General features: G+C 42.0%; 1 protein-coding gene across 2 annotated transcripts in view; it reads right to left on the reverse strand.

Annotated features, from left to right (window-relative positions):
• The window catches only part of DLG5 (discs large MAGUK scaffold protein 5), a 186,176-nt gene that overhangs the window by 94,952 nt on the left and 69,396 nt on the right, over positions 1-21,828 (reverse strand). For both annotated transcript variants that reach the window (XM_048856845.2, XM_048856846.2), the window contains exon 2: positions 13,649-13,717. In XM_048856845.2, coding sequence (XP_048712802.1) covers positions 13,649-13,717 — 69 coding nt within the window. The remainder of the gene's footprint in view (positions 1-13,648; positions 13,718-21,828) is intronic.

Raw genomic sequence — 21,828 nt, forward strand, 5'->3', positions numbered from 1 at the left:
AATCTGAAAATAGGAAGAAATGGAGTTAAAAGCATGGGAGAATATGTTTAATACCATCATGTTAACAGAGTCTATTTTTATTCAGAAATCTCTTAAAATGCTTACCAGCAGATTATCCTCAGAGTCAGTCACTGCCCTCTCTCTGCACATGAAATGCTGACTTATGTTAACTGGAGTTTCCATACAATGCTGAGGGGAGGAGGAAACCAATCTCTCTATACCCTGAAATACAGCCAAGATAACAGAGCTAGAGGCAGGTTCTGTAGCTATAGCAGGGTGGAATAGAGGAGAAATAATAATCTGGGCAGAGGGAAAGAGCGCCGGGCAAGTAAGTTATTGAAGAGTGCAAGGAGTCATAAGCCAGTGACCAGATAAGTCTTGAGACATAATGTGAACTGTCAGAGTTAATTAAGAATTACTATTTCAGAGGGTGTGGGGAGGGCAAAAGATCTACTCTCTATTTTGGAGAGACAGAAAGACATCTGATTTTGGAAAAAGACTGAGAACAAAGTGGAGACTAAAAAGAGGAAAGGTGGGAGGAGAGAGAGTCTGTGATTCTCAGAAGACAAGAAGCCAGTGAAAAATGAAAAACAGAGACACCGTGCTTCTGTTTCCAGAACAGAGAAATAAGATACAACACTGTTGGTTTAAAAGTAATACATCTTAGAACAGAGTAATATTTTGACAATGCAGATAGCACAATATAATATCTGAGAAGGAGACACGCATATCATAGCATTCCAGGGAGCTACTACAAAGACAGGTTCTGGAATTCCATCTTAAAAAAAAAAAAACACAATAACTTTGTTAAACCCCACAATTATGTGGGTTATCAAGGCTAGTGGGGGTGGAGGGAGTCCCTTTTGGTCACAGATGTGGTTGCTTCACGTTCTTTTGAATGCACCCCTTTCCTCCTACTTCCAGATCCAGAATAGTAGCTACTGGGAGAGGAAATGCTTTATCCACAGCACTTGTTAATGAGTGAGAATTATAGTATCACATGATCCCAGCTAGCTCCAGAGGAAAAACATTTATCTGCAAGAGTGCTGCCCTGTTCTTCCCCAGCAGCTTATTCCAGTTGTCCAGCAGAGGAGGCTAGCAATGCGGGGAGGAAACGTGGGAGAATAGATAGTACCCCATTAAGGAGCATTCCACGTATGGTAAAGGGGGAAGGGGAGAAACAACATGAAATAACTATTTTTAATCCTCTGGATAAGGAGGAAAGCACACAAATGCTGATTTATACCCTAATCCTGTAAACACAACTGTGTATAACTTTATGCACAGGAGTAGTCCCAGTGAACTCTGTGAAACTGTGATTCTATGTAAAGTTCCTCAAGTGCACGTGTTTACAGGATTGGGCCCATGGATGAGTTACCATCCATAAGAGGAGCACCATTCACAAACCTAGTTAATGGTCTCAACATTTAGGACAGACACCAGGGGTCACATGGATTTGAATGGGTCCAGGATTTCACCCCTAGATTTTAGCCTGGCTACACAGATTCACTCCAAGATGATCTTAATCTTGAAACTTTCAGATCAAGTTAAAGAAAATTTCCTTTCACTTTACTGAAGTAAGTATTAAAACGTAAAAAAATTCTTAAGTGGATCTCTCAATAGGGTCACTTTTTTTTTTAAACTTGACCTTTAAAAATAGCTTTTAAAAATCTTCAGAGGGGTAGCCGTGTTAGTCTGGATCTGTAAAAGCAGCAAAGAGTTCTGTGGCACCTTATAGACTAAGACATATTAGCGCATGAGCTTCCACTTCGTTGGATGCATCCCACAAAAGTTCATGCTCCAATACATCCGTTAGTCTATAAGGTGCCATAGGACTCTGTGCTGCTTTTAAAAATCTGTATTTTAAAATATGTTCTCTCCCCCAGCACCACCACCACATTCCATTCCTCGAACCAGCATTTTTAAGTCCTTTTCCAAGTCATTTCTCTGGTCACTGTATCCCCTCCCTTTGGCGTACCTGCAAGGGACATCCACCCCGCACTTACAGAATGAGCTGCAACCTCTAGACTAACTGCCTTCTCATCTCAATTAAAGCCCTCCCTGAACCCACTGTGGGAAAGGAAAAAAAAAAAAAGCAGCACCACTCTACCGAGGCCAACCTGGTGGTGAGAGAAAAATTCCTTCCCAGCCCCCTTAGAAAGGAGTGGCTATCACAAAGCTCATCGCAGGTCCTGAACAAATCTGGCATTTTGCCACCTCAAAGGTAGGGAGGGTGGAAAAAGGACTTCTCATGCCCAAGCGTGCCCCTTTTCAACCCTTCTGTTCCCAGACAATGAGTCAGTGTCACAACACAGACCCACACCTCCATTTTTCCAGCAGCTTCTGACCTCTCTGCCTCCCTCCCTGCATCAGCAAAACACTGTTACCTTTCCTTCTGCAAGTCAGACAACGTTCTTCCACTCCCGGCTTAAAAGGTCATTGTCTGGACATTAATAAAAAGCATTTCAGAAAAATTATGCTCTAGGAATTATTCTCTTAAGAGAAGTTCTGTGGCCTGTGTTATTCAAGAAATGAGACTACATGAGTGGCTCTCAACCTTTCCAGACTATTGTACCCCTTTCAGGAGTCTGACACATCTTGTGTCCCCCCAAGTTTCACCTCACTTAAAAACTACTTGCTTACAGAATCAGACCTAAAAATACACGCGTCACAAAACACTATTACCGAAAAATACATACTTTCTCAGTATTACCTATAATTATAAAAATCAATCAATTGGAATAAAAATATTGTACTTACATTTCAGAGTATACTATATAAAACAGCATAAACAAGTCATTGTATGAAATTTTAGTTTGTACAACTTCGCTAGTGCTTTTTATGTAGCCTGTTGAAAAACTAGGCAAATATCTAGGTGAGTTGATGTACCCCCTGGGAGACCTCTGTGTACCCCGAGGGGGAAGCGTACCCCTGGTTGAGAACCACTGGAGTACGTGATCACAAAGATCCCTTTTGGCCTTGGAATCTATGATCCTCAGATTAAACACACATTATAACTACCCAGAATTATATAGAGCTGTAATTACTTCTTGAAAAGCTACCATTAAAATACAGTATTTCTATGAGCTCTCAATTTACTGCTAATCTGAACCAAAAGTTTACAGGTATTTCCTTTTTTCTGGGTTCACGACAATACAACTTAATGTATCACGTCAGTGGGTTTCACTCTTCATGGAAGACTTCCTTGCCTTCTCATTAAGGATCATATATGATTTGCTATATTGCTATTTTAAAATATTCATTAACACATGTAAATGTATAAATAATGCTTAATTGGCATAATCAGCATCAACACCTAATATAGCAAAATATTCAAAACATTTCAAAATTACATGTAAGAAAAAAACATGCTTAATCTTTATTTAGTCTTTTATTCAGCTTTCTATGCCACACCAGGTCAGCTAAATGTTAACAGAACTTTTTCTTCAAGCATAGAAAGAATCAATTCCAGTAAAAACAACCAATACACATATGTATATGCGAGAGAGACAGACAGACACACACACATACCCCAGCAGTTTTCATGTGCAAACATCTGCAAACTACTCCTGTAGTTGAAAAATAATCTGATTTGCATGACAAAGTGCTCAAAGCAATTAAATTGTCTAAACAAAATTATTTTAATAATCTGGAGAAACTGCTGCCTATAAGTTTCTAAAATCTTTCATCTGGAGCCTAAAAAAATATGCAGAAAATAGCATTCACTGTGAATACTAAACAATTCCCTCTGAAGTTGCTGGGTAAACTTGCTGTTCTTAGAATCAACAACTCCTTCTCCAAACCATGTATTAGCTTTTTGGATTTACTTATTTTCAGGCACTACTACAAACCATGTACCCACACAGTACAGTATGTAAAACCTCCTGCTGCAAATCAGTAAAGGGAAAAAAATATTTAGACTAACATGTTCAAAATGTAATAATGAGAACAAATTTAGGGCTAGCTTTTAATTTTACAACCTGCTCTGAGTAAGCGGAAGCATACAGCTGCACCACCTCAGAAACACACATTCCCTTATTAGTTTTCCCTCCACCCCCTTTGCTCTTGGGTGAAAATCTGCTGCCGCTTTCCAAAAGGAGTAGATTACTCACCCTTTTGTGCAGACTCAACTCTGCTAGCTGGTGTAGCGGATGATGGGTGTGGAGCCAAGACTCCAACCATTTCTCACCTCTGCATGCCCACCAGTGCAGCGGTAGGGGAATCACAGAGCCTGCTCTGGCTCACTGCTCTGGTATCCACTTAATGGTAGTTCCACTGAGCCCGCATTTCTCCAGCTTACTTATCAGAATGCCACGTGGGACTGTGTCAAAAGCCTTGCTGACGTCCAAGTACCTTATGGCCACCACACACCCCTATCCACCAAACCAGTTACCCTGTCAAAGAAGGAAATCAAGCTGATTTGGCATTATTTATTCTTAGTAAATCTGTGCTGGCTGCTAGTGATTAACCCTTCATTCTCCAGGTATTCGCAAACTGAATGTTTTGTACATTGCTCTAGTAGCTTCCCAAGTATCTAGATCAGGCTGACTGGTCTATAGTTCCCCAGCTCCTCCTTTCCCCCCTTTTTAAAGATTGGCACTACATTAGCCCTTCTCCGGTCTTCCGGGATCTCTTCTGTCATCCATGAGTTTGCAAATATTATTGCCAGAGGCTCTGAGATTTCTTCAGCACCCTGAGGTGAATAGCATCAGAATTCATTCAAATTGGTCAGAAGATCTCTGATGCGTTCATTACTTATCCTGATCTGCATCCCTTCTCCTTCATTGTCTATGGTAACTTTGTTAGTTGTACAGTCACATTTTTTGTGAGAAGACTGAAGCAAGTAGTCACTGAGGAGCTCTGCCTTCCTATCATCTTCTGTTACCACCTCACCTTCTCCACTGAGCAACAGACCCCACCATCCCTGGTATTTCTTTTTTGTCTGACATATTTGAAGAACCCCTTCTTGTTGTCCTCCTTTGCCTTGGCTTTCCTGATTTTCTCCCTACACGCTTGGACTATTCCCATATATACTTCCTTTCTAACATGCCCTTCCTTCCATTCCCTGTGTGTGTCCCTTCTAGTTTTTAGATAGCTAAAAAGTTCCTTCCGCAGCCACAGTAGCTTCCTGTGGCTCTTATCTTTCCTCCGCATCGGAATAATTTGATGCTGAGCCTCTAGTACTACATCTTTTACGAACTGCCATCCCCCTTTGACTCCTGTTCTTCCTAATTGACCTTTCCATGGGACCTTGCCTACTATTTCTCTGAGTTGGTTGAAATCTGCTTTTCTGAAGTCCAGTGTCCTTGTTTTGCTGTTCTCATGTCCTCCTTTCCTTAGGATCTTTAATTATGTCAGTTCATGATCACTTCCTCCCAACTTCCCGACCATCTTCACGCTCGCAACTAATTCACCCTTGTTATAGTGAAAACCTGATCCAAAAATGGATAACTTCCTAGTTCAGTGGTCCCCAAACTTTTCATGGTTGTACTGCCCGTTACCCCTGTCTGCCCCCGCCGCCCCCGGGAATGGACCACAGCTCCTGGGGGTGGGGGAGAGCAGGCAGTGGTAATGGAGGCTGAGGCTGGGGCCAGGAGCAGAGCTGTGGCCAAGAACAGGGAACATGGCTGGGGACAGGGGCTGCCAAGGTCGAAGCAGAGCTTGGGACGGAATGAGGCTGGGTGGTGCTCCCTGTGGGGGCTGGCCTCCTGTGGGGGCTGGCCCAGGCTGCACAGCACCCCCTCCCCTGCAAAGGTTCCTTCACTTCACCCTAGGGGTTTTCAAAAGGAGGCTAGATGGTTTAGACCCAACAAATCCTGCATCTTGACAGGGGGTTAGACGACACCCTTACAGTCCCTTCTAACCCTGTGGTTCCATGATTACTATAGTAAAAACTCTGAACATTCAAAATGATATGAGCAAACAGAATTACAGGGCACAATCCAAGAACCATTCCAGAAGGATGCATAGCTTCTACCCGCAACAGAAATGCTAGAGCAAACAGAAAAATATTTACATCAATACTCCCTTAAAAATTAGTTGTGGCTACTCTGTTTACTTCCCCCATCACTACTACCTGCGAACGGGAGACCGTGACCAGAAACGGTTACCTACATGTTCTGACACTTTTTTCTGCCCAGTTCTTCAGTGACAGTGCTGCTCAGTGCTTGGTGCATAAGCACTTATCTCCGTAAAAATTACTCTGATGTCACAGAAGCTGGATTGTGGCTCCGTTGATTGATTCTGCCTGGCATGAATGAATGAAGCTTCTATTCACACACAAATATCTTTACGATTAGCAGAGACTACTGAGAAAGGAAATACAGCAGGAGTATGACAGTTTAATGAGGAGTTGTTCTTTGGAGGGGAGGGGGGACAGGTTTGAAGCACAGTGGTGAGGTGCAGGGAAAAGAACTATTGCAGATTGTATCACACCTATTCTGTGGGTAACAGAGGATTTCTGCCACAGATACTGTCAAAACAGCACCTTTCATGTGCACAGCACGAGCTTTATCACAAAAAACCAAAAAGGAAACAAAGAAGAAATAAAATCATTTGCACAGGTTTGGCGCTATAATGAGCACTTATAGGGTAAAACGTCCAAGGGATTAGTGACAGTAGCAGAACTGCACAAGTAAATTTTGTATATATTTTATTCGCACACACGCACAGCCAGACTGTGACCCTTGCTGCACACAGGGAAAGGAAAGGGGCAATAAAGAGCACCTATTCCTCCCCTAAGTGTGCTACCCATATTGCTGGTAGCAGCGCAGATGGGAGAAAAGCAGCTGCCCCTTTGCTAATTCCCACTCTGCACAGCTTGGCAGGAGAACATGCAGGCAAAGTGGGGAAGTACACCGCTATAACGCGTGTCTATATAGCGCGAATTCGCATATAACGCGGTCGCGGCCATGGATCCCAAATTTAATTACTTTAATTGCAATTCATTTTAACGTGGTACAGCACATGGATCCCGAATCCCACATTCTAGCAAGAGTCCGAGCAAGTAGTTGGAGCCTTGGCTCCTGCCCCATTCCTAAGACACCACCAGCACAGGCAAGCTGGCATGGAAGGAAAGGTAATCTGTGCCAGGAAAAGGGCTGAAGCAGCTAATCATGGAGCTAGAGATAGGCAGGCCCTGAATTATTATGAGTCACAATTCAGTCCGTGCTCTGCTCCAGGGACAGCAGAATGATGTGCTGCCCTTCACTCAAGGCAAACTATAAAACTGCAATTTAACTCAATATATAAACATAAGCAAGGGGGGAAACAATTCTTGAACTATTTCCCAGAAATATTATACATAAACTGGCTCTTTCCAAAGTCCCAGCTATTTATGTGCTGCAGTAGAGAAGCAGAAACCCTGGTACCCATTGACCAAGCTGCTCAGATAAAAGCTAATGTTTTTTGCATTTTATCCTGAAGGCCAGTGATGTCAAAGGTCTATTGCCAAAGGGTAGCAGTTATCAAGCATTTGTCTAATCTGGATTACAGAATTAACATGGAAAAGATCAAGGCAATTTTGACAAATTCCAGAAAATAGTCCAAACCTTGTAAAAAATCAAAATAGGAGTACTCAGGTTCCTAGCTTTCTGAACAAGCTAATGTGTAACTTACAAGCCAGGCCTACCATTCCCAAACTACAACAGCTACATTGCCTGATTTCATGGTTCACTGATTTTTTCATGGTCAGGAGAGTCAGTTTAATTGTCCTGGGCTCAATAGCACTGATGTGCATGGCTTTTTCTCACAGGAAGCACCTTGTTTGTACTGTTCTGTGCCCTACAGGCATGCCATTGGTGTAAATGGCCACATTAAGGGCCATGAAATCCCTGGCCAGCATCACCAAAACCTCCCAATGCCTAGAAGAAACCAACAGTTGTGCGAAGAGCAACTGGCTCAAACACAACGTAGGGAAGGAAAAGGTTATGTAGTAGGAAGGGAGGGGTGGGGAAATAAGGCCATTTGCTAATGCTCTGTTCCTCACCAATGCTTGTGTCATAAATATAAAGGGAAGGGCAAACACCTTTAAAATCCCTCCTGGCCAGAGGAAAAACTTTTTCACTTGTAAAGGGTTAAGAAGCTAGGATAACCTCGCTGGCACCTGACCACAATGACCAATGAGGAGACAAAATACTTTCAAAGCTGGAGGGGGGAGAAACAAAGCTTCTCTCTTTCTGTGTGAGGCTTTTGCCGGGAACAGAAAAGGAATGGAGTCTTAGAACTTAGTAAGTAATCTAGCTAGATACGAGTTAGATTCTGTTTTGTTTAAATGGCTGATAAAATAAGTTGTGCTGAATGGAATGTATATTCCTGTTTTTGTGTGTCTTTGTAATTTAAGGTTTTGCCTGGAGGGATTCTCTCTATTTTGAATCTGATTACCCTAGAAGGTATTTACCGTCCTGATTTTACAGAGGTGATGCTTTTACTTTTTCTTCAATTAAAATTCTTCTTTTAAGAACCTGATTGCTTTTTCATTGTTCTTAAGATCCAAGGGTTTGGGTCTGTGTTCACCTATGCAAACTGGTGAGGATTTTTATCAAGCCTTCCCCAGGAAAGGGGGTGTAGGGCTTGGAAGGATTTTTGGGGGAAAGACATTTCCAAGTGGGCTCTTTCCTTGTTATATATTTGTCAGACGCTTGGTGGTGGCAGCAATAAAGTCCAAGGGCAAAAGGTAAAATAGTTTGTACCTTGGGGAAGTTTTAACCTAAGCTGGTAAAAATAAGCTTAGGGGGGTTTTCATGCAGGTCCCCACATCTGTACCCTAGAGTTCAGAGTGGGGAAGGAACCTTGACAGCCTGAGAACATCAGACCCCAGATCGTCAAAGAGTTGTCGAGCTTTAGGATCATGCTAGACTCATTGCTACTTCTAGACATGCAGACCCCCATAGTGCCAATGACCTAGCCACAGCCATCCCTGCTTTCATCTCCTCCAGATTAGCTTACTGCAGCTCACTCTACTTGGGGCTGAATGCAACCAAAGCAGCTCAAGTTGATAAAGCATGTCATATTGTGTTCACATTATGAGACACATCATACCTGTGCATCCTAAACTCCCCTGCCTCTAATTCATTCAATTGTGGAATTAAAAATCCTGGTCCCTATCTCCAAAGCCCTTAACAGACTGGGATCTAGCTGCCTCATCCTTCATAACCTTGCAATATAGCTATTCTCTTCGCAGACGACACAGCAGGAGACACCCTGGGTAAGTCTACCAGCAACTGAAGGCAGAGCATTCGAGGCAGCAGGACCCAGGCTTTTGGACTCCTTCTCAAAAGAGATCAGTTTAAGTCTATGCTCAGATCAAAGTTCTTTTTCAGTAGACTTTTCCCCAGGAACAATGCCCATAAATAAAAACTAATTAAAAAAAAGGCTTGTACATATAAATGCACGCATCCCTGTAACACCGGAGGAATGGATATTTTTTTCTCCTTCAAACTTAGTTCTGCACTTAGATATCAAGGTGACAGGCATCTTATAAATATAGATAATTCTCCTTCTCCTCCAGGTTCTGCTGTTCCTCTGAAAAATCTCACTGAAGGCCTCTCCTCTGCTAAGGATTCCCAGTGCCTGACTGGCTGCTCATGGCCTCAATACAAAGTGACATTGCATGCATCATTATGGAATGGAAAATCGTTTAGGGCACCAGGTTGAGCAGAAATAGCCTGTTCTGAAACCCTATGGAGTGCTGCTTCACAGAGCACCAAATGTCTTCCCCCTCCCCTCAGTTACTGTCCATCCAGAATGCCCATTGTCCTTCCCCAAGTCTCCTGGAAGAAATAAACACTATTCTCCTCCCTTAAGTAAATTAAAAAAAATAAACAAAACCCAGCTAAACAACAAACCCGAAATAAAACAGAAATCTGTGGTAGAGGAAAGACATGTTCTCAGTGAAGGGACATCTGCCATGGGCAGGAGAGAGCCACCAGGCAGCAACTGCAGATAAATAACTGAGAAGAAAGAGGCGGCAGCTCTTTCAGGAGACATAAAATTGATTTGTAGAGCTTTGCTACCATATTCCTGACAAAAAGGAGGAAGGGTTGAAATTTTCAGTCAGTACTGGTGACCAAGATTGCAGAGTATACACATTTATATACCAAGTTATTTTTGGTTCTCTCCCTTCTCCCCACCAGGTACTTCCGGACAATCTGTTCATGCAGTCTGCAGAGAGATACAGCAGGACTCAGCAATTACCAGCTCAGTTCCATTTGCACACAGATTGGTGCTACTGCAATGCACATAATTAATATTACAATAAACCCCAGCCATCAACCAGGACCATATGCTAGGCACTGTATGAACTCTCACCAAAAAAAGACAATCCCTGCCCCAAAGTGCTTAAGCAGAATATTTATACTATCATCATGACTTGTAAAAAAATTAAAATTTTGTAAAACATTGATAGAAACAGGTGTGTCACCTGAGATTATCCACAGGTGAACAAATGAGATGGATCCTAGGTGAACTTCTCTTTCCCACCATGAAACAGAAACAGGTGGATTGAAGAAACATACACACAGAGAGAGAGAGACAGACAGACAGACAGACAGACACACACACCCCCAAATGGATGCCAAAGTGGATCTGTTTGAATATTTACATTTCATCCAGAGGACCTTTCTAACAGATTACTTTTCCCTTTCTTCCATATTGTGTGCATTTCACATGCAAAAATTGTCAGTTTCATTGCACAGAATGTTCTATTACAGAAAATCTATTTCAGTATACATTTTTACATGTAATTTCTGAAACATTGTGGCAACTTAGTAACCGCTAAGATTCCATTCAAGGAAGCCATATGAAGCCTTCAGGGTGCTGGCATGCAAACAGTTTCAGTTGTGATGGCTTGACACTCAACAAATCAAACAGTGCTTTTTCCCCCCTATATGCTGGTTAATAAGAGGCAAAAATATCCAGTTACTGGGTTCCATAAAAATACAATGAAAATATTAGAAATATTTTTTCCTGCTTAGAGTGGGGAAAGTGACTGGATACAAATTACAGTTACATAAATGAACAGAATGTTGTGCCCTACAGTCTGGCTGTAGAATTAACAAATGTGAGCTTCAAACAAAAAAGTGAGTTCATTTACCTGTGCAGGCGCTATATACACTATTACTAAATTATTTCAAGGGAGCTGAACTCTGAACAATCCTAAAACTACAAATATTGATCATTCAACATCCTTAATAGACCGCCTTCAGTCCATGTTAAGAGATGTTCCATCACTGCCAATTCTTAACAGGATCGAGGCATCCCCTGAAGAGGTTTGTATCCTTTAACTAAATACACAAGTAAAATTGTCACAGAACAAAATGGACTTTAGTGTCATAATGAAAGTAGTTTGCAAGAACTCTGCATCAAGACCCTGGATCATATCTTGGACCACTGGATAGGTAAGGAAGATCTTGTCACATTCTGAAGAATTTTCCTCTGGATTTTGCAAAATTTAGGAACAATCCACTGTATTTTTAAAAGTAAGGCTCTGTTCCAAAGTACATTGAATTCAAAAGAAAAACTCCCATTGAGTTCGACAGACTTTGGATTGGGTCCTTAATTATTTATGCTGCTGAGCTGTTTTACATATTAGCTTTATTTACCTATCCTTTTTTTAAATTCTTCCACCTAATGACCTCTTTCACTCCCCTTTCCCCCCAAGATTTACCAGTTCCTACCTAATTCATTACAGTTCTACTCCCCCCACTGTGAGAGGGTGAACACACAAAACATTTAACAGACAATATGAGTATTTGTATCTAACATTTGGAGCCTCATTCTTGTGAAACTTCCTGTGAAATGTCTTGCAAATGAATCCAACCACATTGGATAAAACAAAACAGCTGCTTATTTCTGTTAAAAGCAAGCAAGCAACAGTGAAATAATTAATATGTTGGCATATGAGATGCCACTATTAAGTTTCAGTGTTAACAACAATTGAAATGTGGCAGTTCATGACTCAGGACTATTGTTTGTGGTTAATTACAGACTCTAGATGACAGGACTACATTGGTCCATATCTTTCTATCCAGAAGAGCGAGAAAACAAAATATTTGTGAACATAAGCCTGAGTTCTGCAAAAAATATTGGAAAGACCTGAAGTCTACAGACATTCCCTAAATCTGCACTAAAGCCTGGAATTTCTGCAATGCATTTTAAAAGTGACATTAGTCAAATCCAAATAAAATTCGTGTTGAGTTACAACAAGATCACAGAGATCTCTTTACTGTTATTCTTATTGTAGGCCCTGAGCTAGTGGCTGGAACAACAGTAATTCCAAAGGAAAATAGCTGTATTTCACAAAACACTTTCATATGATAGCCTGGTTTGGATGACAGTATAAATCACAAGATGACAAAATTATTTAAAACAGAAATGAAAAAAAGAAAAAAAAAAAAAAAAAGGCCAGTCACACAAGTCTCCCCCCTGCATTTTCAGAAAATACGCACCTGACAGACAGGTTGTAGGAAAATGGAACGCACATTATCTATAGCTTGCAGGGGTGTACTACTGGAGAAGGAGTAATGTAAAATGTTTTTTTATGAAAAGACAACATTTAATCCACTTATCTCTTCTCTATCAATAATCAAAATTGCAAAATTTAAATAACTCTATTCCAACCATTTAGTATGTTCATCTACAGTACTAAAAAGTCTTTTTTTGCCAAGAAACAGGTTGAATATATGTTTTTCTTTTTCAATATAAACATGTATGCATCCTCCATATGCTGGCAGCCACCATACAAGTTTAGTCTTGAAAAAAATCTGCAGTGTCACATCTTTCCATTATTTCAGCAAATAGTTTTAGTCAAGACTGAAATCTTGTTCTTGCGTGTTGGAGTTAAAGTTCAACCCGATGTCTAAAGACATCCTTTAACAGGCAACTGACTTGTCTTGTGCTGTCAGAGAAATCTACAGATGTCTGATGCAACACTGGAACTTTAAAACGCAGGAGTCCATGACCTCTATTTAAGATTAATCACTTTTATGCAGATTTCACAAAAATGTTATTTGTATACGTGGAAAGTTGAATAAACTGGTAGCCAAGCTTGCTATTTCAGCTCATTTTTAACCACACCTCACTCCCTCCAACTTCCTAAATATCATTTTCACCCCCATTCTCTTAAAAACATACGAGAAAGTAAAGTAACCAATCTTATTAAGAACAAAAGGAATATTACAAGTCACTCCTGAAGTTCTGCAGCAACTGGACAAAGTTTGAAGTGTTGGATAAATTTGACGAAAACTATTTTTCATTCTCTTTTTCAGGGTTTTTGTATCTGATTATGACCTACAAGTTAAAATATACAGGTATCATTGTAACAATATTGCTGTTATTATGGTCATTTAATATATATAAACTTAGTTATGTCATGTAACTCAGCTCACTTTAAGCACAGATTTTATTGGCTGCTCATTGCTAAGCAATTACATTTAGCTATAAAAACGTTTAGCCCTGCAATACAAACGAAGCATATACTTTATCACTGTGCAGACATATGCAGTTCACTCTCATAGTTCAACCTACATTTACATTTGTTACTATGCAAAACCCAGACGGATCCATTCATCCTTCCAACAGTGACTATTTAAAATGTATACCCCACTGAAAAGTGTACACATTAAACTCTTCAATATAATACTTTACTCACCAATGCTACTGAGAGAACTGCTACTTTCGGAATCAGATGGCATTATGGACAGCACACTGTAAGTGGACCCTTGAATAAAAAAAAAACCAAAAAGTTAGTTTTCTTGCTTCGCTCCCCACCCCACAGCTTCCCTTCAATCTCTCAAGAAAGCATCTGTTCCAGTCTCTTAACAGGTCAAAACCGGTCAAAGAGGTACAGAACAGAGGCATCTCTGCTGAGATCTGGGAGACAGTTTGTTATTTACCGAGGCACTTCTACAGCACATCACAAGAATGGTATCACAGTAATCGGAATACCTGTGGTCACTGGCTTCCTTTTTCATTAACCATTCTTATTCAGCTGCATTACCGCTAATCAAACAATTACTTCTCCCAGAACTTAAGAGACAGTAATGTCCAGCATAGTTCAAGACTTCCAGAAGGAGGCCTACACTACAGGCGCTTTCCTGTTTTTGAGACACACCAGATCTTCTATCTGGTCATGGCACCTAATTAGGATATGCTGACCCTCAAGAAGCCATTCCCAAGCTTAAAGGACTAATTTCACTGCCTGGGCTTCAATAAATCCAGGCTGCTTCCATTTGCTTCTTTCAAGTAGCCACTCTTACAAGAGGAGAGCCTCAACACTATTTTGCTAATATTGGAAGATACTGAAGGCTGGAATCTTTTATTATTATGAAGAAGAAAGTAAGCTAAAATTTATTTACAAGAACAGAAAGACAGGTCTTAATTGAAGAGCTGGCTATCAAACAGAAATCCATCTCCTCCCCACTCACCCCCCCCAAAAAAATCCACCACAGAAAAAAGAGTGAGGGAAGGGGGTTATCAACTATAAGATAAGTGGCACAACAAGGGAATTTCCACTGGGATATGAAGTCCATCCACCAGGAACCTGCCCTTAGGCTGAACGTGGCTGTGAAAGCCTCTTCTCCTCTTTTATTCTCCTAATTCTTTCCTCTCATGCTTTAAGGTTTGTTTCTTCCAGGTTCCTTGGGATTAACAGCTGAAACACTGGAGTCTATGTTTCCAGTACAGGAAGCAAAAAAAGGACTAGGAAATAAGAGAAAGATGGAAGTCTCTCTTGCTTTCCATCCTTTCAGATATGTCTCATCCTACTCCCCACTCCTCAAAAAAGACCAATTGGTTATTTGAAGGAGGAAAGAGAAGACATATGACAAACAACAGAAGCTTCCTCTGTCACGTCTCTGCGCCCCCACCCCCACCTCACAGTACAAAATAAAATTAGTATCAAAAACGGAGGCCCAGATCTTCAGCTGGAATAAATTGGTGTAGCTTCATGGATTTCAATGGAGCTGTTCCAATTTACACTAGCTGAGGATCTGGCCCTGAATTTGATAAAACGGGAGCAAATGCTACAAAGATGAGAGCAATGTCAGAAAAGTATGGTGTTGCCACAATCAATCCTTTGAAGCAGACTCTCTAGCTTCACTAACAAAAAAAATACACACAAAAGGAATTGGGTTATTTTACCTGACAACTTTTAGCAAAGAAAGTTTCAAAATGCACTGGTTATTGAATAATTCTAATTGATTATATAAGTTGTATATTATAAAACACATGACAAGTATGTCACTTTGATACAACGGTTTCAGAGGACACTACATTAGTTACCTTTCCCCCCACACACATGCACACTTCCGAAGTTTTTGATTTGGTAAAACGAGTTTTCTTTGTTACTGCTCATTAAAAGTAAGATACTCTGAACACCCACTAGAATCAATCAATCAGCGTCTCTCAGCATTAACTTCTTCCACACCTCCATAATGACCCTTAGCGTGTCTTGTAGCTAAGACCTGGGGGGTTTGAACAAAAATTGGCCAACGCCTTATTAAATTAAGTGGGACCTTTTACAACCGACAATGTATACTAGGGTGAGATCAAACTAACATAGTACTTGAGCAGAATCTGAATGCATGTCTTTAAAAGTGAAAGCTAATCAATCACCTTACAAAATCACCTACCCTCATCACCTGTTTCCTTTTAGGAGTACAAGAAAAAAACCTTTTGTCACAGGCATTGAAAATGGCTTCTGGCCCTTTCCAAGAGCTCCTGATAAATTATAATCCAGGAGTGCTCCAACTCCTAAAATTCAGATTTTTCTCTAGAAACCGTTTCATTGTGGATTTGTAGATAGCTAAATTTACTACTCTGCAAGGTGTCACAGTGACACAAGGGACTGACTGATAAGTGGAGAGAAAAGATGTTCTTGTGATTAAGGCTGCTGACTTGGACTCACAAGACCAGGGTTCTGTTCCCACCTCTAACAATGGCAATCTTTTATTTTCTGTAGCTCAATTTCCCAATCTATAAATATTTCCCCGGGAAAGTTAATAGGATAAGTTAATAGATGATCATGAGGCACTCAGATATTACAATCATGAGCACTGCAGAGAAGTTGAAAGGTAGAATAAAAATTAGCACAGACTTTTCTCCTTGTCACCCCAGCAAGACATCCTATCAACACTCACACTTAATACTCAGCCTGAAATTTGTAATAGACACCGAAGACACCATGATTGTCCAGAATGTCACTTGTCTTGAGCTTAAAAAAAAAAAAAAAAAGCTGACCCCTTTAGGTTTTGGCTGAGATTCAAACACTCCATCTTTCCTAGCTAAGGATGGCTGACAGATTCGCATACAATGGATATGCTGTGGGAACATACCTTCAAGCAGCAGTCAAAAAAAGGATTATAGGTATAGCATTTATCACCACTTAGATAGTGCTAAAAGCATGTTAGGCAATTTATGACACGTGATGAGACAGGCTCCTTCCTTAACCAGTTGATAATGTAAGGCCCCAAGCCTGCAAATGCACCATGGTACTGCACGAGCATGAGATTCTGCTTATGCACATGTAGTACCAGGGCTTAAGTAAAGAAAAGAAACCATACATGGGAAAAATGTTTGTACGCTGGTATCCTATCAAGGTGATGTTTGGTACATATCTTGCAGGTCCAAGATCATCATCAATCTCCCCATCCCCACATGCCCAGTTGGCCCAACCAATATTTTTCCAGCAATAGAAATTTTGTTCTGCATCCCATCCATCTGCTGCAATCTCTCTCTCTCGCGCGCTCTCTCTCTCTCAAAGTGCAATCTTTAAAAGATGGGCATTTTTCAAGAGGTCCCCCTTGGTAGCTGTGACAGTGCCCCCCATAAGGCTTTATGGAGATATGCTTATGAACGTATATATGACATAACTAGAATATGTTTTATGCTACATATGCCATGTGACATATCTCTGTAGAGGTTATGATCTACCAAATCTATTAATCCTATTCGTATGCATGTGTCATTTTTGTATTCGTTGTTCTGAATATTGGCTGTGTACTGGCTTGATTTTCAAGTAACCTTTGTAAAGCATTTGGTCAGCTTCTTGAGAAAGGAATGTGCAAATCAAGAAGCACTTAAAGTACAATGGATCTTGGAATGCTCCAATCCACATAAGAAGTCGACTTGAGGACGTTCAAGGTAGCATGTGACCCATGGCTGCTACCTGGTAAGAAACTGAGAGTCGTGTATGGACATGTGACTTGCCCAGGTGATTCCACAACTCCATCTTGGAGCTGGACTTTGCATAGGAGAGAGGACGGGTCTCCACCCACAAGAGCAAGTCTATGGAGACCCCCAACATTTTGTCTTCAGCTAGCTAAGGAGATGGCCTCTCCACCCCCAGGGATACCAGTAAGAAACTGGAACAAAAGGCAGTAACTACAGGGGGCGAGAGTGATTGCTGGACCCAGACTAGAAGGAGATTAGTCTAAAGGAAAATTACTGGAACTGGTGAGGTTTTGTCTGTATTCAGTTTTATTAGACATAGGCTTGCAGGTTTTATTTTATTTTGCTTGGTAATTCATTTTGTTCTGTCTGTTACTACTTGGAACTACTTAAATCCTACTTTCTGTATTTAATAAAATCACTTTTTACTTATTAACCCAAAGTATGTATGAACACTTTGGGGGGGGGGGGGCGGCAAACAGCTGTGCATATTTCTCTATCACTGTTATAGAGGGCGAACAATTTATGAGTTTACCCTGTATAAGCTTTATACAGGGTAAAACGGATTTATTTAGGGTTTGGACCCCATTGGGAGTTGGGCGTCTGAGTGTCAAGGATAGGAACACTTCTGTAAGCTACTTTTAATTGAGCCTACAGCTGTTAGGGGACGTGGTTCAGACCTGGGTCTGGGTTTACAGCAGGCTAGTGGGTCTGGCTCAAACCAAGCAGGGTGCTGGAGTCCTAAGTTGGCAGGGCAGGAAAGCAGGAGCAGAAGTAGTCTTGGCACATCAGGTGGCAGCTCCCCAGGGGGTTTCTGGGATCCAACCCGTCACAGTAGGTTTTATAGGAGTGTACAACTAACACAGAAGTAAAGCTTTTACTTTTGATATTGTAAGAAGAATGTGACCAAAAAGAGTGAAAAATTTGGTCTGCTCTTGTTGACCTGATTTTAAACATTTTCAATAACACAGTACAGGTTGTCTCTCAAAATCCACAGTAGATTCTTCAAGAATGGATAAAATCTGATTTTGTTAGATCACTGTTTTTATTCATCTTCAAAAGGGTTGAATTTGCTCAAAACAAGCAAGCCCAGTATTTAAAAAGGAGGCAAACTCTCTGTAATAGAATTAGAATTTCATTTTGTGAAATACACCAAGATGGTCTAGATAAGAAAAGCATAACTTCTTCCTAGAGACAGTGGGAAGGTGCAGTATAGCTGCTGGTGAAAATTATAGGGGCAAAAATCTGACAGACGGCATACTGCCACCTGAACACCTACATCCAAGAGGAAGGGATAAGTATCTATCCATTCATAGCTCTCATCACACACACACACCCTTGCTTTTCCGGTTCTTCATGACAATACCTACGGAAAAGTTAGGCCTAGTCTACACTACAAACTTAGGTTGACATAAGTCACATTAAGTCTATCTAATAATGTTTGTGCACAACCGAGTCCCTTCCGCCGACCTAAGTGGCCTGTGAAGTGGACTTCTATACTCCACCTCCGCAAGCGGCGTAGTGCTTGATTTCACATCCACGGGTTGACATGGGGATAATGTAGACACTGTGTTGTGTAATTCGAATGAATTGGCCTCCAGGAGGTGTCCCACAGTGCTCTGCTGTGACCACTCTAGAGAACACTTTCAACTCCACTGCACATCAGCCAAGTACACAGGAAATAGCCGCTCCTCTGTTAAAGCCCCTGAGAACTTTTGAATTTTTATTTGCTGTTTGATCAGCACAGAGAGCTCACCAGCACAGCTGATCATGGAGACTCAAAGCCACAAACATGCTCCAGCACGGAGTACATAGGACGTGGTGGACTGGATTGCTGTGTGGGGAGAAAAGTCTGTCCAGGCAGAGCTCCGATCCAGCAGCATCTGGCATCTATCCCAAGATCGTGCAGGGCATGGGGGAGAAGGGCTACTCCAGGGACACCCAGCAGTGCCACGTGAAAATAAAAGAGCTTCGGCAAGCATACCAGAAGACAAGGGGGGCGAACAGTCATTCTGGTTCTGTCCCACAGACATGCCGCTTTTATGAGGAGAAGCATGCAATTCTCAGTGGTGACCTCACCATTATCCCTAAATGCTCTGTGGGTACCTGCCAGAAGCCCCCGGCGACCTCAAGCAACAACCAGGAGGACATTGTTGATGAGGAAGAGGAAAAGAATATGAGGCAGGCAAGCAGAGGATCCATTATCCCTGACAGCCAAGAACTATTTTTAACCCTGGAGCCCATCCCTTCAAAGGCAGCGAAGCATGATGCCAGGGAAGGCACCTCTGGTGAGTACACATTTGCAATCAAACTGTAGGGGTTACATGCTGTTATTTTCTTATGTTTAATCTGAACAAAAAAGTAGGGGTAGTGGGTATCGGTGGCCACTCCAGCTACACAGAGGGTGCTCACCAAGAAAGAAAGACTGTTTATGTGCATGGGGATGGCCCTGGAATCCTCCATGGAGATCTGTAAGAAGCTTTCATGAAAGTACTCTGCAATCCTTTGCAAAAGGTTTCTGGGGAGGGCTGCCTTATTTCGTCCACCACGGTAGGACACTTTCCCGCGCCCCTCCAGTATTAACTCTGCATAGCAGCATAAGGACCAGGTCTGTACCCAGATGCTTGCAGCATCTGCTACCTTGCTGCCTCTGTTACCCTCAGGAAAGTGATATAGCATAGGGTCACCTAAGGGAAATGGGGGGAAGTTTTGAAAGCTAGCCCTTAAACTGCAAACAATTCAACAAGTAATCCGCCCCCCATTTGGGAATTTCTGGGTCACACAACCATGCTTTCCCAAAAGTGCCGTGGTTGGAAGAGATCACAGTGTATTACAAGCAGCACTGAAAAAAAGGGGGGTGGCAGCTTCCTGTTGGTCTCCACACACACACACAACTTGGTGCCGCGGGGCTTTGAACACTGGTGCCTGTCCTCAAGCACCACCCAGGTTGCTGGGGGAAAAGAAGGCTTTTCTCAAGTTCCAACCTGCAATCCCATGTACGTCTTTCACAAAAGCAGCAACAGCACAAGACCTCTCGTCCATGCCTTGTGGCCTTACCATGGCTTGAGCAGCAAACCGACTCTTGCAATAGCCAATGGTTGTGATTATGTTGTGGCTTGCAGTGAAGTGTATTGAGGAGTGGGGAGAGGGAGGGTTATAAAAAAATTAACCTTGCACCAGAAACTACGTATGCACTGTCAATGCTACCCTTGTGCTTTGCATTCCTTGCAGCTGAGACCTTGTCCATCAGCACATTCTCTACACCGGGACAGAGACAGGAGGGGACAGTTTAGTAAGGAACAACATAGATAAGTGTCACATTACTCTGGCTCATTGCTGAAACTGGTTTTCAAAGCCTCATGGAGACACAGAGCTCCTTGATGTGCTCTTATTGCCCTGGTGTCTGGCTGCTCAAAATTGGCTGCCAGGCAATCTGCCTAAACTCCTCATCCCTGCCGGAAATTTTTCTCCCTTTGTTTCGCAGATATTATGGAGCACACAGCAGGCAGCAACAACAATGGGGTTATTGCTTTCACTGAGGTCTAACGTAGAAAGCAAACACCACCAGCGACCTTTAAAACATGCAAAGGCATGTTCCACCACCATTCTGCACTTGCTCAGCCTATGGTTGAACCGGTCTTTACTGCTGTCCAGGCTGCCTGTGTACGGCTTCATGAGCCATGGCAGCAAGGGATATGCTGGATCTCCCAGGATCACGATTGGCATTTCAACATCACCAATGGTTATTTTGCAATCTGGAAAGAAAGTCCCTGCTTGCAGCTTTCTGAACAGACCTGTGTTCCTAAGGATGCATGCTTCATGCACTTTTCCCAACAATCCCATGTTGATGTCGGTGAAACAGCCCCTGTGATCCACCAGCGCTTGCAACATTATTGAGAAGTACCCCTTTTGGTTTATGTACTCTTTTGGTATGATGCCAAGGTAGGGATATGTGTTCCATCTATTGCCCCACCTCAGTTAGGGAACCCCATCGTAGCAAAATCATCCACTGTGTCATGCACATTGTGCAGAGTCACTACTCTTCTTAGCAGAAGTCTGTTAATGTCCCTGCAAACTTGGATCACAACAGATCCCATGGTAGATTTACCCACTCCAAACTGATGCCCCACTGACCGGTAGCAGACTGGTCAGAGCAGCTTTCATTTTAGTTTTGCTGCGCTTCAGGGTAGGGAAAACTCTTTACACAGTTCCTGGGAAGTGGCCCTATGCATTTGAAAGTTCTGCATCCACTGCTCGTCATCCCATAGCTACATAACAATGCCGTCCCACCAATCAGTGCTTGTTCCCAAACCCAGAAACGACGCTCAACTGTGTCAAGGTGATGCATGACAGTCATCAGCAACTCCTAACTGCTCCGCTCTATATGTTTTCCAGCTGGGCTGTTTGCATGGCATTACATTGTTCCCTGTGGTGGCTCCTGTATCGGCTGTGTAAATACTGCAGGATAAGGCGCGAGGTGTTCGTAATGCTCAAGACGACAGTGTACAGTTGAGCGGGGTCCATGCTTATGGTGCTATGACATCCGTGCAGGTAACCCAGGCTTACAAAAAAAGGCACACAAAAAAGCTTGGCTTGTTTGCTGTTGATTTCAGGGAGGGAGGTAATTGCATCATGGAAAGCTAACTCCATGTTCCCATAACC

Source organism: Caretta caretta, chromosome 7 (assembly GCF_965140235.1).
Source record: "Caretta caretta isolate rCarCar2 chromosome 7, rCarCar1.hap1, whole genome shotgun sequence".
NCBI lineage: Eukaryota > Metazoa > Chordata > Testudines > Cheloniidae > Caretta > Caretta caretta.